General features: G+C 49.1%; 1 protein-coding gene across 14 annotated transcripts in view; it reads right to left on the bottom strand.

Annotated features, from left to right (window-relative positions):
- The window catches only part of PLEKHA7 (pleckstrin homology domain containing A7), a 253670-nt gene that overhangs the window by 33608 nt on the left and 201642 nt on the right, over window positions 1-18420 (bottom strand). For all 14 annotated transcript variants that reach the window (XR_008702964.1, XM_055548476.1, XM_055548477.1 and 11 more), the window contains 4 exons: window positions 17758-18225; window positions 6771-7293; window positions 5930-6016; window positions 3132-3185 (listed from right to left, as the gene is read on the bottom strand). Coding sequence is in view for 13 of the 14 variants with exons in the window: in XM_055548476.1 (XP_055404451.1) it covers window positions 3132-3185; window positions 5930-6016; window positions 6771-7293; window positions 17758-18225 (1132 nt within the window). In the remaining variant the exon portion in view is untranslated. The remainder of the gene's footprint in view (window positions 1-3131; window positions 3186-5929; window positions 6017-6770; window positions 7294-17757; window positions 18226-18420) is intronic.

The raw sequence follows: 18420 nt of genomic DNA, 5'->3' as shown, positions 1-18420 counted from the left end.
CTGGGGGACGGGTTCTCTAAAAGGAGCTTAGCAACTGGAGTAACAAGTATAAGAGCAGGGAAGTGCTGGCATCAACACAGCTGTTTTTCATGACAAACAGTGACAATTTCCAATCATGAGCTACTGTTTTGGTCACGCACGTCTCCTAGCTGGTAAAGACACAAGGATCCACCTTGCCTCTCTCTATCACATTATGCACATTTCCTGGCAGAAAAATCCCAGTTCAGCTCCACAAAACACCGAATGGCTTTGCATCCACGGCAGTAGAGGCGGTACTGTACAGCGGCCGGACACAGGCGGCTTAAGAGCACCAGTTTCAGAGTCAGTGCTACACCCAAGTACGGGCTCCTCGGTGACACCAACACAGCCTTGGGAAAGTGGTTTATTTCTTTGAGGTTCGGTTAGTGAAAAATATACACCACCTCCTTTATAGGGCTACTTACAGGGGTTACTTAATTGAACAGACGTGAAGTAATTCATGGTGACTGACACGCATACCCTCTGTGGCTCTTCAGTTTCTGTGGGGAGTCAGGACTCACAGGGCCTTCTGGCTCTGCTCCATTATCCTGTGCCTCAGTTACCCCTCCCCTCTCTCTCAATCCCTTTAGCTCAACACAGGTTTGATCCCTGGGTCTGGAAGATCCCCTGGAGGAAGCCATGGTAACCCACTCCACTACTCTTGCCTGGAGAATCCCATGGGCAGAGGAGCCTGGTGGGCTGCATCCAGGGGGTCACAAAGAGTCGGACATGACTGAAGAGACTTAGCACACACACTACTACAATCTTGAAACAAACCTGAGCTGGATCTTCTCTCTACGACCCACTGTGAGATCAGCCATCCCACACAGATGGGAATCAGAAGACAGCTATTTCCTGTGACTCTGGCTCAGGCGCTTTATCAAGTTCCCTTGCACCATGCACCAAGCTCGCCGAAGAGTTGTACAAGGTACACGTGTGCTGCCGTGAGCCACGCCTCTCCCACAGGCCCAGATAACATCACGGATGCTCTACAAATATTTCTGTGTGGCCTGCATGACCCCGGAGCCAGAGTGAAGGAACTGAACGGGGCCACGGTGAGGTCAGGGAACAAGGATGTGGGGAAACCCAGAGCAGGTGGAGATTGGGGGCTGCTGATCCTCGCTCTAGGTCAGATGGGGAAGGTGGGCATGGTGGAAGGACCTCCCCAGGATCAGAGTACTGGAGGCTGGGCTGGGTTGCCCATCTGGCCCACGCCACCATGTCTGAGCACTTGGCATCCTGAAGCCTGACTGCCACCACCAACAACACCTACTCATGTTCTGCATGAGCTAACGACCACATAAGCTAGAAGACATCCTGGTTTTGAGAGAACCCTCTTTGTTTAGCTCAACTATGAAAGCCAAGTCTGACTTATGTTTATTGCACCTTCCTTCCTAAAGCCTAGGACAGATTCAGGAACATGGACAATCTGCCCCCACGTCCCCTAAGCCCCAGCCACACCCTGGCTCCCACCGTTCCCTTCCCTTTAATTTCAACCAACCCAAGCCCTCTGGTTCTTCAAGGCTCCAGACACAGGCCGCCTCCTCCAGAAGCCTTGCTGACACATCAGCCCACGGGGATCCTCACTCTCTCAGATCTGAGCACTGAGCCAGACACATCTTTATACGCTCCTTGCCATAAATCTGTGTTATTTCAGGATATTTTCTTTCCCCAACCCAGAGCATTTGGAAGTTTCTCAAGGAAAGAAAGCCTCAAAAAAAAAAAAAAAAAAAAAAAGAAAGCCTCAGTTTTTCTCTTGCCTCTCCCCCAGTTTCTCTGAGCTGGGTATAGCACAAACGCTCAAGTTATTAACAAATAGGTAAGTTAACTGAGCGATTCCTAATCAAATGCCTTGATCTTGCCTCAGAGTGGGGAGGCCTCTCATCTGCTGCCTGAGGACCCAGCGCTCATAGTCCTGCTTCTGCCAGGCTAGATGACGAGCCCGGGTTAAAAATATGTCAAGCCAGGTACCCTGGGGGCTGAGGGAGGCATGCCTCAGTGACCGTCACCTGGGTGTCCTCCCTTGGGGGCCCTTGCCCGCCCTCTCACACCCACGGTAAATTAAAGGTCACATTCCTTCAGTCTATGTCCTGGCTCAGACATAAGAAGTGCTTTTCACAGTGGGAGCTTTCGGAGAGCGGTGGGAACAAAACAATAGCTGCTCTCTTCCCGGCAGAATGCCTCTCGCTTCTCCAGCAACTTGCCCAGCTCTCTCTGCGCTCTGGAGGTTGACTTAGAGCCTGAACTTCATCACCTACAGGGAGGGGTCTGGTGTTCATCTCCTAAACACAGGTGGAAGACCACAGTACCCCTCCGGGCCACCGGATTCCGTGTGGTACCTGCTCCCCCAGCAACAAAACTGAAGCCACCAAACCACCGGTGCCTGAGAACACGCATCAGGGACACCCTGTGAACCAAACCTACCCCCACCCCACTGCAGGCTCTGAAGAAGCAACTCGGTATTATTTGGAGAGACCTTGTGGTTCTAACCAAGGACAGGAAGAGAGCAAGAGTGTGTGCCCTCATTTTGTAAACCAGAAACCTGACAGCAAAATTCATAAGAAACTAAGAGCCCAGCGTCTGAGGCGATAAGAAGTAAAACTCTTCTGAAAGGGAGAAACTTCCGGTTATAAGATAAATAAATCATGAGACAGTAATATACAGCATGGTGACTAGAGTTATTAATACTACATTGCATATTTGAAAGTTGCTCAGAGAGTAGATCTTAAAAGTTCTCATCACAGGAAAAAAGAATTCATTACCAAGAACGGTGATGGATGTTAATCAGACTTACAATCACTTCCTAATACATACAAATGTCATTTTGTTGTATACCTGGAACCAATATAATGTAATATGTTAATTATATTCCATTTGAAAAATGAAATTTTCAAAGCCACAGCAACCAAAGAAAAAAAAATCAAAAAAAAAAAAAAAAAAAAATCAAAAACACCAAAACAAAACTTCCGCCTTCCGATTCAGATGGGAGTCACCTTCATTTGAAACCCAGATTTATAAGACCCGCAAGGCCTCTGGCTTTGGGGCTGGTCTCCGATGAGGCTCACACTCAGAAAGGTAAGCGCCAAGGAAAGCAGACCCCTGAGGCCACTCACCTTTAGGTCCAGGTACTCCAGGTCTTTCTTCAGCTGGAGGTAGGTATCGTCAGCCTTCAAATGAAGCAGAGAGAGGAATAAAAGCCAGCTATGAAAACCCAAAGGTGTCCCTTCAAGTGTGAATCATTTACACGGTGCAGCTTCAGGGACAAGAGACCACAGGAGGACAACATCCGAGCCACAGAGGAAGCACAAATGTCTTGGTGCAGCTCAGAGCCCCTCAGCATGGCAGATCTCATGGGTCCACCATGGGGGGGAAAGCCAGCGTGCCCCACCATGGGCTGGGGACAGTCTGAGGGGGAGCAGGGGGCCAGCACACATCCTATCAGAGGGCTAGGACAGCAGCACAGCTGAGGTGGAGGTGAGCTCCGGACACAAAGCTAGAGGGGTCTGCCTGAGGGACATGCTATGTTCCAAACCTGGTTGCCAGACCTCTGCACTGTGCAGAGGAAAATGACCCCTGATCGGTGCAGACTGGTGCCTGAAAGAGGCATGGAGATGACGCAGGTGACCCAGGGAGTTCCCTTAAGACATTGGGTTCCAGGAGGATAAGGACCTGAGGCTCCATAAAGTGCCCTGGAAGTTCTGGCTCCATTTGCTCAGCATGAAGTCAAGGTGGCTGTGCTGGGAGCTAGATCAGGAAGGTCCAGGCAAACCGACCTGCCTGCGTCATCTCTGACAGTCCGTTGAGTTCTTCAATATAATGACCAGAAGCAGTGAGAATAAGAAAAAGACTCTCTGATTCCCTAGAACTGGTGCTTTCCACGTAATGGATTACAGAAGCTAACTGTGAGGCAGAGGGACTATGAAAGCTTCAGAAAAACAGTCCTGGCACTTTCTCCACCAGCTCAGAGGCCTCTCAGCAAGCCAGGGCTGCGAGGGCGGTCTGGGTTTAGAGCTCTGATGTAATACCAACAAAAACAGGGACTTCCCCAGTGGTCAAGATGCTATACTTCCACTGCAGGGGGCATGGGTTTGATCCCTAGTCAGGGAACTAAGATCCCAAAAGTTGTGTGATTTTTTTTAATCCCCAAAATTAAAAAATAGACTACAGGCTTGCTGAAGTACTTTTTAAGAATAAATAAATAATGCTAAATGTTTAGGCCATGTTTTAAAGCATAAGAAGGCCTTAAGGGCCTCGGCCAGGTACACCAGTGGCTTCCAAGATCTTATTTCCGACCCTAAACTGTCTCCTCACCCATTCCTACTTCCTCAGTCAGCCCAGTTCCACAGCAGTAAGAGGAATAGCGCCAAGCAATGTTATTAAAAAATCACCCAAATTCCCAACTTAGGATTTTTGCATATGTTGCCTTAGACTCATTTTTCCAAAGACATTTCCTGAGTCCTTCAGGTCCCACTAAAATAGGACAGGTAAGGCAGGTGACAATTCCTCACCCTCCTCATCTGTCCCCTACCTACTTCTGTGCAGCCGGGAGGCCAGCCTTGTGTGGACCAGCATTTTCTTTAGGATGATGCCCAGGATAACAACTGCCTGGCCACGCAAGGAGCTTGCCTGCAACAACCCCCCATGTCTTGGAAACACTGTGCCAGACAGGACCTGCAATTCGGCTCCGGTCTTGCATGCCCCTGACTGCAGGATCCTGGGCAAATCACTTTCCCACCTGTCTCACCTAACCTGTTCCACGTTACTGTGAAGTTCACCAGGCTAAGGGGTGTGAGGATGCTCTGTCAATCAGCAGGGCACTGTCCAGATGAGAGGACATGATGCCTTCTCCTTCTGGGCTGACACACACCTTTCAGCATCGCAAGGAGTGCCCACGGTGGCAACAAGGATGACAACCAGCACAGCCCTTGGACGTGACCACACACCAGCCTGGCAATCACTACTCACAGGCAAAGAAGCCACAGTCCAGGTCCCTCACACCCCATGCAGCCTCCCACCCTGCTCCCAAGCACTAGGGGCGTAGGCCCCATGATGGCTGCACAGTGTCCGGCAGTAGCATCCAGAAGCGAACAGGCAGGAACAAGGGAGAGAGCCAGACAGCAGGACAGACTCGAGCACGGGCACGAGGGAGCACAGGCTAGCATGGCACTCCCTGGTCCCCAGGGTGGCCCCCAGCCCTGAGAGGGCCCACCAGCGCTGACCTGGCAGGAGGGAAAGGTCAGCTGGTGCTGCAGTAACTGGCCGATGGCGAAGTGTCGCACACTGGCCAACCTGGCCTGGTGCTGCCGTAACTGGGCGAGAAGCAGTGAGAGCTCCTCCAGCTGCGGGCGTGCAAGACACATCGTGAGGAAATGAGCCACCGCGGGAGCACGGCGCTATCATTACTCTTCACCCCGCCGCCGGGACAGCACTGATGCGACACCGGTAAGTAATTATGGCACTAATTCTGTCATTAGGACAAATAAAGGCACCGGCAGAAAGGGCGATGCAGGAAGTAGTGTGTATCAGGAAACAGCCACCAGCAGTGCAGCCTCACCCACACTTGAACTTGGAAGACAGGGAACTCATCAAAGCAAATGCAGGGAAGAAAGGAGAGATGCCAACGGCGGGGAAAGGCAGGTGGCTGGAGAACGCTGCCCCAAAAAGAAGACACACCACATCCTCCTCCATTCCACATTCTCTTCCACTTTCCCCAAGTTCTCCTGCCGACCTCGGGAGGACCAGTCCCGGCGAGACGGGCCTGGGCAGCTCATTTGACTTCTCTGAGCCTCAGTTCCTCATCTCTAAAATACAGATTGCCTCTGACTGGCTTCTGGGAGAACCCTGACGAGACGAGCCCTTCACAGGCCGGATCAGTTCAGTCACCCGGACCCAGAAAAGAGGCACTGCTTACCGATTTTCCGTGTAAACTGGGAGCGCTGACAGTGTGGGTCATGTAACCCATGGAGGGCATGGAGCGTCGGTCCACATGAGAGGAGTTCTGCAGGAGAGGAGACCAGACATCACACGGAGAGCCAGGTAAGGCAGCGGGGCCGGGGCAGAGCATCTGCCACTCACCACCGGGGCAGCCGAGCCCGGGGCAGGGCCCCTCTCTCAGCCTGACTCTTCACCAGTCTAATGCAGACACACATCTTCCGCACCGGGTTACGAAAATGCCTAACTGTGACAGACTCTTGGAAGTTCAACCTTAAATCGGGTTCTTATAAATAACTGAACTGGCTGAACACAGACATCTTTCCTTGCCTTCCAAGCTGCAAGAAAGTAGAGTTTGAGTTGTATGACCCTGTGCAAGTAACTTCAACCCCTTAAGACCCATGAGTTCTCATATGTGAAATGGGCACACAGGGATCTCCTGCTTTCCAAAAATTTGTTATATGCCACTTTGATTTTACAAAAGACCTACCTTTAGTACCTGTTTTTTGATAACTGAAATCCAAAGGAGATTTTCGCTTTTACAGAAAAAGGTAATTGCTTCTTTGCTTTAGGCCATCATGGCTTACCAAAGGTTTCACAGGAATGCTCTACCTGCAGAGAGCAGGGACTCCTGAGAAAACAGCACCTGCCTCACAGGGCTGGGGCCAGAATCAAAGCCTCAGTGCTGCTCCCAGTGCTGCAGCACAGAACCGCAGAAGTGTTACCTAGCATTACCCTGGTTCGTTCTCTTCAAACCACGTGAAGCTCCAGCACCCTAAGGCTGCCCGCCCGGCAGCTTGGCAGGGCCTCCAGAGTCTCACCTTGGTGGTGGGGCCCCATGCCTTCCTGGGAGAACCCCCCAGCGAGATGTCTACGCTCATCCTCTGGTCCGGTGGCTTCACAGTGACCCTCTCTGCCGGCGTGTGGGGCCGCCTGGGTGGGAAGGCCCTCGGGGGTCCCGGGGGAGGGAGGTCCGAGGGAGACGGAGGCACGGAGATGGAGCGGGGCACCTCTAACATGCTCCTGCTCCGGCCCTGCTCGGCGAACTCCGGGGAACCGGCGCAGATGGGGGCCGTGGGGCTGCCGTGCCGGAACTGCTGGCGCTGCTGCCACTCGTAGAGCTGCCACACGGTGCCGTCCCGGTGCGCCCGGCGCTCCTCGCTCGACATCTTCAGGTGGCTGGCTCGGTCCTGCGCGTACTTGTAGTCGCTCGGCAGGTTGCGGGGAGGGGGCGAAGAGCCCCCCGAGGGGTGGCGGCTGCTCCTCGGAAGGGTCTGGTAGTTTTCTGGGAAGGACAGGTGCTGGCTGGGGCCCTGGCGAGGGAGGGTCTGCTCCGGGGGCAGGCTGAGGGGAAAGGAGAGGACAGGTCAGGGGACCTGCAAGGGGTGTGCGGGGCTGCCGGAAACGCAGCGGGGCAACACCAAAGAGCCGGGCCCTGAGGGAGCCCTGCCAGAACCCCAAAGAACAATCAACACAGACGGCCGGCACTACACTCACTCCCTCCCTGAGCAGAGTGCTCCGAAACCACGTACTCCATCAATCCTGCAGTGTCAACCCCCTCCCCCCCAGGCTGACTTGGCCGCCCCACTTCCGGTGCAGCACAATTAACCTGCCTGTCTCCCTCTCTCCCCCTCTCTCTCACCATCACTTAGCTCTTGCCACGTGTGTGCTTATCTCTAGGAAACGCCTCAGTTTCCTCCAGTCACCAAGATGCTCCCAGCAGCAAGTTCTGGAGCTTCTTAAAGGAAGTGGCTGGCATCCCTTCCTTCCTATCCCCATTATTCTAGTCCAAATATTGATTAATTATTGCGTCCCAGACAACTTGGCTCAGTTGGTAAAGAATCCGCCTGCCATGCAGGAGACCACAGTTCAGTTCCTGGGTCAGGAAGATCCCCTGGAGAAGGGATAGGCTACCCACTCCAGTATTTTGGGGCTTCCCTGGTGGCTCACCTGGTAAAGAATCTGCCTGCAATGCAGGAGACCTAGGTTTGATCCCTGGGTTGGGAAGATCCCGTGGAGAAGGGAAAGGCTACCCACTCTAGTATTCAGGCCTGGAGAATCCCATGGACTGTATAGTCTATGAGGTCGCAAAGAGTCGGACACGACTGAGTGACTTTCACTTCTCAGACAACTTGGAGACCTTTCTATCTAGTCTCCCTGTTGTACAGTCAGCTGCTTGGATCCAATCACTCCTGTGCTCCAAAACCATCAAGAGTTCCCTGCTGCTTATGAAGCAAATTGTAAACCCCTTCTCCTGATACTCATGGCTCTCTAGCACCTGACCTCAACCCTCAGCGCCCTGCTATTTTCTCACTGCTCCTTCTAACCAGACCAAGATCAAATCAGGGCAAGTTGAGCACCAAAGACCCAACATTTAAAAAGGCACCCCCTCTCAGTTGCACCCCTGTCTCACCCTGACCTTGTCCGGCCTCCTACATACTTGGGCAACTTGAATCCACTGGCTGTGTGACCCTAGGCAACTTACCTGACTGCTCTGCCTCAGTTTCCTCACCTACAAGGTGAGGAAGGAACTACTTACCTCCTAAGGCTGAGCTGAAGAATGAATGAGACAGAGACTGCAGGCTCCATGAGACAGTACCGTCACCCAGGGGTGAGCCCTTCCAGCTTTTCTCTCCTTATTCTCATAGTACTGTTTCTCTTTTCCTTACTTGCATGGGCTCACCTTGCCTACTGCCAACTTTCACTCGTTCTTCAGGACACACGCCTCTTCCACGGAGGCCTTCTGCAACGCCGCAGACCTTGGGGTTCCTGCCCTGCTCTGCCCTAGTTACTGTACGGTCTGTAGCTTTTCCAAGGTCCCGCACTGATGTAACCTTTTCCTGCTTGTAAGCTGTCTCTTCCCCAGCCAAGCTGTAAATCCCTGGGGGGCAGGAACTGCGTCTCATTCTGTGGTGCAGTCCACGGTCTGAGAAAGTCCTGACGCATACCCAGCCCTTCAACAAATACTCCGGCACACAAAAGCTGGTTAGGATCATGAAAACCACTACCTACCAGCCATGTTATTTTCTAAAAGAAAAATTCAGCAAGGGGCCAAGGAGAGGGTTTTATTAAGCCTTGAATTTATTAAGCCGGTCTGAGAGGCAGCATGATGTAAAAAGGACAGGTTTTTAGAATTAGGCCCAGGTTGGAATCCTGACTCTGCCTTTATTAATTTTATAACAAACCTTTATATTGTGCTTACCAGGTGCCAGACCTTGTCCTAAGCCAGTGCTACTCACAGCATAGTCCAGCAGCCTCAACACCACCTGGGAATTTGTTAGACATGCAGGTTATCAGGCCCCACCCAAAATCGGAAACCTGGGGCTGACGCCCAGCCACCTGTGTTTTAACAAGCCCTCCAGGGGCTCATGTTGGAGAAGTGCTGTTCTGTTTTTAAAGTCACTGCATCACTTCCTACCTACAGGACCTCAGGTTAGTATCTTTTAATGTCCTCACTCTCCTTACTGTAAAATGGGGCTCATAAGAACCATTTAATAGACTGTTGTCAGGATTAGTAGTAGTTGCCGTTCAAAAATGGTGACTTTCGGGACTTCCCTGATGGTCCTGTGCCTAAGACTCAGTTTCCAATGCAGGGGGTGCAAATTTTGATCCCTTGTTGGGGAAGTAAGATCCCACATGCCCCATGGTGAAACCAGAAAAATAAAATAGTGACTTTATTCTCTTTTTATTGTTACCTTTGCAATTTGTTGTTGTTTAGTTGCCAAGTTGTGTCTGACTCTTGCAACCCCCTGTACTGCAGCCCACCAGGCTCCTCTGTCCATGAGATTTTCCAGGCAAGAATACTGGAGTGGTCTGCCATTTCCTCCTCTAGGGGATCTTCCAGACCTAGGGACTGAACCCGTGTCTCCTGCCTTGGCAGGTGGATTCTTTACTACTGAGAAGACCACCTTTGCACTTAAGGAAGGTAATTTTAAGATCTCTTCAGCACAGACTCCTCGAGCGTGTCTCCTTGCCACCAGGGGGCAGGTTTGCTATGGATTTTCAGAGGGGCCTGTGTTTGAGGAAGGGCAGTGGCAGAAACCAGGCCAGGGGCTTCCCCCTGGGTGTTCATGACTGCACTAACCACCGTTTCCTCCGCCTGAAGCAAAATGCAAACTCTGCAAAGCGCGTCCCACCCATGCTCACCCTGTAAACCCCTTCAGTCTGGCCCTGCAACCCATTCCTCGTGCCTGCCTATGGCATCCAGATGGTCAGAGCCCCTTCACCCACCCACTCACACGGGGCCATGCCCCAAAGCCCCCAGCTCATCCTCTAGCCTGTGCCCTCTGCTGATACACTGCCTGCCACCCCCTCAGTGCTGGCCATTGGAGGGGTAACTCCAAAGACCCCCGTGTAATAGTAAGTCCTGGTGCCAGAGGCCAAACCACCACTAACAGATGGTAGAGGGGAGGACATAGTGGATAGGGTTGTAAGATGAGGTAAAGGTCCCCCGAGAGCAGGGAGGAGCACCCAGAGCAGCTGTCCTAAGAGCAGACCTATTTGCTGGACCCCAATCTCAGCCTTATCCAAAAAGAAGACTCTATACCTCCTTCCTTCTGCCATGGGCCCTCCTTGTTCCAAAAGGCATCTACCTACATATTCTGATACAGTCCGTATAAAATAGTCATATCAAAATGTGAAATCAGTTCTTATAACCAGTTACTTATGCAGCAGATGGCCCTCACCTGAGCTTCCACACTGACTGCACAGGCCTTTCATGTTTCCTTGTGGTAATGTCTGCACTCCCTGACTCTACCCCTACCCCTGTATTTTATTATACAAGTATGCATTATTTTAAATACTAGGAAAACATGGAAGGCTAGAATTTCAAATCAACTTCATAGAATGTGGTAAGATTCTAAGGCTGTATCAGTCTGCCCTTGCAAACCACCATTCTAAAGGAGTTTAATAAAGTGAAATATAATAGACACCTCCATGTACTGAAAGAACTGTTAGAAATAATTCCTCGTGAGGTCTAGAGTTGTGAATACGAGATCATATTACAGTTCAAATAACCCTCCTTGCCAAGTCCAACATGCTCCAGCTAATGAGATTAGCAGAGTCTCCATCATACAGAGCATGGGTATTCCTCTTCTGTATTTTCAAACGGAGGAGCTCCCTTTATTAAGCAGCCAGATCTACTTATTACTTGACTGTAAGAGATTATAAAAACATCTTTAAGGGGGAAAAAAGATAACTCTGATATGTGATATGCAATCCCTCCCAGATACACGTGAATAATCAAAGACTGAGTGTTTTGTTGACCTCAGAGGCTGAAAGCTTTCTTTTCCAAGGGTCGTCTTCAACCCGTAAGCCCACTGAGCACTGCTTCCACCATGAGGCTGAGATTCCTCTCACTGAGTGCACAATGACCTCCAAGGCCAATGAGCTGTTTTCATCCACAGACCTCATGTCTGCCCCTTAGATAAGAATGGCTCCACATCCTAGGGACAGTTCAACACCTTCCCCGGCCACCTTTACTTCCCTGCAGTTGGCTTCTCATCCTTTAGCTCCTTGCTCTGCCCCCAGCCCCCAACATGTGTAGCAGAATAACCTAGGTCTGTGAGCTGCCAGGCACATTTCACAATCACAACTTATAACTGCATATCAGCTGCACAGCTTTTGAAAGTCATTTCTGCATCCCTGTTACAAAGGTTTATCACTGGCCATGCCTTCTTTCTGGTTCCCTTCTGCCTTGCCCTCCCAGTACTCTGCCTTCTGACCTAACTTCAAAACTCTAGCTCTATCATGAAGGTCTACCCACCTAAGGCCCTTCAAGCAGCTTGGTGAAACCAAAGGCCTCTGCTACTGAGTGCAAGACCAGCAGAGACTGACGTTTCAGATTCTCCTTCCAGGTGCCCACCCCACTCAGAAAGCACCACACCTAGGAAGCAAGCTGCCGACTGGACTCCTTCCAAATGAATCCCCTCTCTCCATACCCCAGTTTTCCTCCTCCATCTCCTACTAGACTTCTTTAAGCAGTCTCTGCTTTTGCCCACTCCCTGGGGCTGGAGATCCTCAGGCTTCTGCCATTGAAAAGTGAAAGTCACTCAGTTGTGTCTGACTCTTCATGACCCCGTAGACTGTAGCCTACCAGGCTCCTCTGTCCATGGGATTCTCCAGGCAAGAATACTGGAGTGGGTTACCATGCCCACCTCCAGGGGACCTTCTTGACCCAGGGATCAAACTTACGTCTGCCAGCATCTCCTGCATTGCAGGAGGATTTTTTACCTACTGAACCACCAAGGAAGACTCAAGTCTGCCGCTGGCCCTCTGCTACTATTTCCTCCAAGCCAGTTATTCTCAACCCTGAGCGCATGTTAGAATCACCAGGGGTACGGGATATTTTGAAAACTCCTGATGTCCAGGCTGAAACTGGGATCATCAGAATCAGATTTCCAGGCAGGGGACACGGGCCTCAGTAAATGTCAAACCTCTCTCATATACTGGTATCACCTGGAGAGACTTTAAAATAGACTGATGCCCTGACCTTGCCCCAGACCAAAGAAAGCAAAATCTCTTGGGCAGGGCCTCAAATGACCAAACTGTGCAGCCAGAATTAAAAATCAACTGCTTGAAGTGTTCAACCCTGGGTGATCTCCACTACTGCCTGGGCATCAGTTACCACCTCCATGGCAGTGCCTTCCAAATCTCTCCCTAACCTGAACTCACATTCCCTAGAACCTATTGCTTATTTCCACATGGGCATTCCACAGGTACCACATTCCTCTTCAAGCTTATTCCTCTCTCCCATGCTCAGTACCACACCTAGCTATTAACCAAGTCAAACATTAAGGTTAACCTCAACTCCACCTGTGGCCCTCCTCACCTTCCAGCCCTGGATAAATCAGTTCGCCAAGCCCTGTACCTACCCAATCTCAGCATCCATGTGTCCTATCCATCCCATCCTCACAATCCTCACCATCTTCACTGCTTTCATTGAGGTCTTCCTTGCCTCCTACCCAAAATATGACCACTTCATACTTGACTGTGTTCTTTCCAGATTTTTCTCCACTTAACTATCTTCTATATAGCCACCAGAACAAGGAGTTAACTGAATACAGTTGTCAAAGATAATACGAGGGTGGGGAAACAGGGACACTTTTGGCGGCAGTATAAACTGAAATAACACTGTTGAAGGTCAATTTTGTAAAATCAATCAAAATCAAAATCACATATATCCTCTGACTTAGTCATTCTATTTCAAGCAATCTGTTCTCCAAGTATACCTGCACTTATTTGTAAAGACAATTGGCCATGGACATTGACTTCAGCATGGTTTGTAATAATAGCAAATGTTAACAATCAACCTAATCTTCCATCAACAGAGAAATAGTATAAAGATCACTGTAGATGAATATAATGCAATATTCTGTACCATTTCAAATTAATAATCTAAGTCTATATGTCTGATATGGAAGGTAAGCCAAGATATATTAAAATATCTGTATATTCATTGGCATATTAAGTGAAACAAAGCGAGATGAAGAACATGGATTTTTGTTTTGTTTTTAACACAGTGGTTGGTCATCGGGGAGTAGATCTAGGTTTCTGAAATAAAATAGAAGGGCACTTATTTTTTAGTATTTACCCACTGTTATTATTTTGATTTTTTACCTTATTAGTAAATTGCTGACTATTTGAGGGCCCTGAATAAAGGGAGATTTACACATCTAGCTCTGAGTTTGGTGATAAACTAGTAATGAGTACAGAGAAAACTATGGTCCAGCAGTGAATATTTATATTTTACATTATGTAACTATGTAAAAATTGACTAATGATCTAAATAAAAATTACAACTATATTATAAAGCTGGAATAAGAGTAAGTGTGTTTTTGGAAAGGAAAAGCAGAGAGGGGAATAAGAGCCTTAAATCGTTATTTTCTAGAGTAGAATGTCAATAACTAACTAAAACTGAAAATCAAGAAACCAAGCAGTATAAATATCTTATTTGGAAATACAGAAACAAATACTGAAAACTACTAAAAAAAACTTGACTGTGTAGTCTCATTTTGGATGGCGGTACATCAGAATCCCCTGGGAAATTTCTTCACCATGTACATGGGTATGCTGTGTTACAACTGGGAATAGGTAAGGAGTACAGTTCAGTTCAGTCACTCAGTCGTGTCCAACTCTTTGCGACCCCATGAACTGCAGCACACCAGGCCTCCCTGTCCATCACCAACTCCCGGAGTTCACCCAGACTCACGTCCATCGAGTCAGTGATGCCATCCAGCCATCTCATCCTCTGTCGTCCCCTTCTCCTCCTGCCCCCAATCCCTCCCAGCATCAGAGTCTTTTCCAGTGAGTCAACTCTTCGCATGAGGTGGCCAAAGTACTGGAGTTTCAGCTTTAGCATCAGTCCTTCCAAAGAAATTCCAGGGCTGATCTCCTTCACAATGGACTGGTTGGATCTCCTTGCAGTCCAAGGGACTCTCAAGAGTCTTCTCCAACACCACACTTCAAAACCATCAATTCTTCGGCACTCAGCCTTCTTCACAGTCCAACTCTCACATCCATACATGACCACTGGAAAAACCATAGCCTTGACTAGACGAACCTTTGCTGGCAAAGTAATGTCTCTGCTTTTGAATATGCTATATAGGTTGGTCATAACTTTCCTTCCAAGGAGTAAGCATCTTTTAATTTCATGGCTGCAGTCACCATCTGCAGTGATTTTGGAGCCCAAAAAATAAAGTCTGACACTGTTTCCACTGTTTCCCCATCTATTTCCCTTGAAGTGATGGGACCGGATGCCATGATCTTCGTTTTCTGAATGTTGAGCTTTAAGCCAACTTTTTCACTCTCCACTTTCACTTTCATTAAGAGGCTTTTCAGTTCCTCTTCACTTTCTGCCATAAGGGTGGTGTCATCTGCATATCTGAGGTTATTGATATTTCTCCCGGCAATCTTGATTCCAGCTTGTGTTTCTTCCAGTCCAGCATTTCTCATGATGTACTCTGCATATAAGTTAAATAGCAGGGTGACAATATACAGCCTTGACGTACTCCTTTTCCTATTTGGAACCAGTCTGTTGTTCCATGTCTAGTTCTGACTGTTGCTTCCTGACCTGCATACAAATTTCTCAAGAGGCAGATCAGGTGGTCTGTTATTCCCATCTTTTTCAGAATTTTCCACAGTTCATTGTGATCCACACAGTCAAAGGCTTTGGCTTAGTCACAGAAATACATATTTTTCTGGAACTCTCTTGCTTTTTCCAGCAGATGTTGGCAATTTGATCTCTGGTTCCTCTGCCTTTTCTAAAACCAGCTTGAACATCAGGACGTTCACGGTTCACATATTGCTGAAGCCTGGCTTGGAGAATTGTGAGCATTACTTTACTAGCGTGTGAGATGAGTGCAATTGTGCGGTAGTTTGAGCATTCTTTGGTATTGCCTTTCTTTGGGATTGGAATGAAAACTGACCTTTTCCAGTCCTGTGGCCACTGCTGAGTTTTCCAAATTTGCTGGCATACTGAGTGTAGCAATTTCACAGCATCATCTTTCAGGATTTGAAAGAGCTACCTAACCTTAAAATTAGGTAATTAGATTAGATTACATTAGATTACCTAGTCTTAAAATTCTCCCCAGCTATCCTGATTCCTCTTCCCTGACAATACCCTTCAAACCACTGTCCTAAATATTAAAAGCTATCATGCCACACTCCATTTTAAGTCCATCAGTGGCTTTCACCAGCCTTCAAGATTAAATCCAGACTCTTCATTCAGGCTTATCAGGGCCAAATCCATGCCCCTCCTCTCTGCTTCTACTTCTGATTTCTCTTGCTTTTACCTGCCCTAGTCAGCCCCATACTGATTTCAGTTTCTAAGAGATGTTATATATAAGAAGAAACAGCTAACTTACCATGAGTAGCTTCTGTCTGACACACCATTACCTCTGTTGGATCTCCCTTCTGTTGTAACACAAAGTGCTGGGATACCACCTATGCACTCAGGGCTCCCCATCAACATGTCCAACCAGATGCCAAACCTCTACACCACAATCCACATCCACCTGCCTCCAAAACGTCTGGCCCACTGGAGATCTAATAGGTTCTCAAATTTAAACGTCTAAAATGGAAATCCTGATTTGCCCCCCGAAACTTGTTCCTAAGACTTCCCCATCTCAGGAACCACTCAGAACAAATTTTGTTCAATTCAAAATTTGAGGGATCATTCTTGTTCCTCCCTTTCTCTTATTCTGCACATCCAATTCATGGACAGGCTCTTCTGTCTCAACCTTCAAGATGTACCTCAAATTTATTTCTTTCTGTTTCCACCTTCACCAGGCTATCACCGTACTGGACTACTGCAACAGCCTGTTCCCTAGGCTCTGATCTACTTTGTGAATCAGATCATACCATTTACCTGTTCACAACCTTCCAGCAGGTCCCGCTATTGTTCTTTCAAATAAAATCCGAATTCCTTACCTTGGAGTAGCAGAACCTGCACGATACAACCCCTGCTAGTTTCCAATCTCACTCAGCAACAAAGTCACTCAGAACTACCTCCTAGGGGTCTACCAAGCCTGGCACCAAGAACAGAAGCTTTCCCCTTACGTGTCCTAGGGCAGTAGCTGTTTTCAATAAGACACAAAATCTGATCAAACAGAACTGACACCTGGTCCGTGTCAGGAGGGAACTGGACAGTATCTCAGCTATAAGACTGAGGGCTGTCCTCATCTGACCCACAACAAGGTCTACCAACTGCTCAGGGAGCTTCCATTGTGAGTTCTTCACCATTTAACCTCACAACAGACCACCTGGATCAGATTACAGACTTTCTGCTGCTGCTAAGTCACTTCAGTCGTGTTTGACTCTGTGTGACCCCATAGACGGCAGCCCACCAGGCTCCCCCATCCCTGGGATTCTCCAGGCAAGAACACTGGAGTGGGTTGCCATTTCCTTCTCCAATGCATGAAAGTGAAAAGTGAAAGTGAAGTTGCTCAGTCGTGTCCGACTCTAGTGACCCCATGGACTGCAGCCTACCAGGTTCCTCCATCCATGGGATTTTAGAGGCAAGAGTACTGGAGTGGGTTGCCATTACCTTCTCCGCAGACTTTCTGAATGGACCACAACTTTGCTGTCTTGTCTCCAGTCCGAGGCTTGTTTTAGAAGCCTTAGGATGGTGAAGGGGACCTGTTGTCTTCACAGTTTAGACAACACACAGTGGCTTCTAAGGACACTGGGAAAGCTGAGTGACCCTGAATTCTACACATTCAGAAATGTGTCCTAATGAATCTAAAATTATAAAATACAGACAGTGCTTTGCAAATAGCAAGCGATGTCTTCCCTCTAAATAATTAAAACCACTTCTTGAAGAAATGGGTATAATAAAGCCAAATGTCAACAGTGCCTGAGCACTTCCCTATGCCTGGAATTAAAAAGGGATCTCTATTGACTCTTAATTGCTACAACTATATCCCAGATGCAGAGAAGTAGCGAAGTAAGAGGAGAAGACCAATTACTATCTATAAGCTGACAGTCTCAAGGCATGCTCCCTGGGGCATGGGGAACCCCACTCTGTATATAATCTCGAGTGAGCTTGGCAGGCTCACGGACAGACTCTGAACTCCGTGTTTGCCACTAATCTGTGTGCCCCAGGCAAGTTCCCTACTCCTCCAAGCCCCAGTTTCTGTTTATAAATTGAGGCTCTTACCTTTCCTTGTAAGGTTGTTGCAGGGATTTATGAAGATAATGGGATAAAGAGTTTAAGGCCAGCGTGTACGCAGCCTGTGCTAGGGAAGTGATAGCTACTGTTACAACGTCATGACGCTCACTAGCAGCAGTGATCCTGAAGCTCTTACTGACCTCCTGCCGTCCCCTTTCTGGGCCTTTGCCCACTGCTCCACTTGGGCCAGGCTACTCTTCCTCTGGCTGTGCTTCTCAGGGTTGGTCCTGGAAGGGAAGGCCCGCTGGTACCCGGCAGTCCCATTCTGCTCTCCCGGGCCAGACGTGACGGGCAGCACTCCGTTCCTCTCCGCCCGCTGGGGCTGAGCCTGCTGGCCTCTCGGGCCACTGGGTAAATCCACGAACAAGGCGTCCTCTTCGACTTGTGAGTATGGGGACCTGGCCTTGTTCCTGTCCCGCTTGCCCTCCAGTGGGTCCCTGGAGCGGTATCGGTCTTCCTCCTGCTCCCGCCTCTCGAATCCAAAGGAATCCTCGTGGCTGTGGTGAGGACAATCCCTCGCATGTCCAGGTCCCACGCGGCCACACTCTCGACAGGATTCTGTGTGGTTGGCCTGGGGGACCGCCTGCCGCTCCACCTTCTCCGTGTCCCTGCAATAACAACAGCATGTTCAGCCCAGCCCAGACTAGAACCCCTAGCCAAGACTTGCCAAAGAACACACTTTACACTCCAATTACCTCCAGGCCTTTGCATGGGCTCTTCCCTCTGCTTGGAGTCCCTTTCGTGCCTACTCCCTTACGTTGCTGGCCTAACTTCTACTCCTCTGGGATCTGGCTTAAATGTCA

The sequence above is a fragment of the Bubalus kerabau genome, chromosome 15 (genome assembly GCF_029407905.1).
Source record: "Bubalus kerabau isolate K-KA32 ecotype Philippines breed swamp buffalo chromosome 15, PCC_UOA_SB_1v2, whole genome shotgun sequence".
NCBI lineage: Eukaryota > Metazoa > Chordata > Mammalia > Artiodactyla > Bovidae > Bubalus > Bubalus kerabau.
Note: the sequence above shows the minus strand (reverse complement) of the source record. Positions and strands in the feature narration are given on the sequence as shown.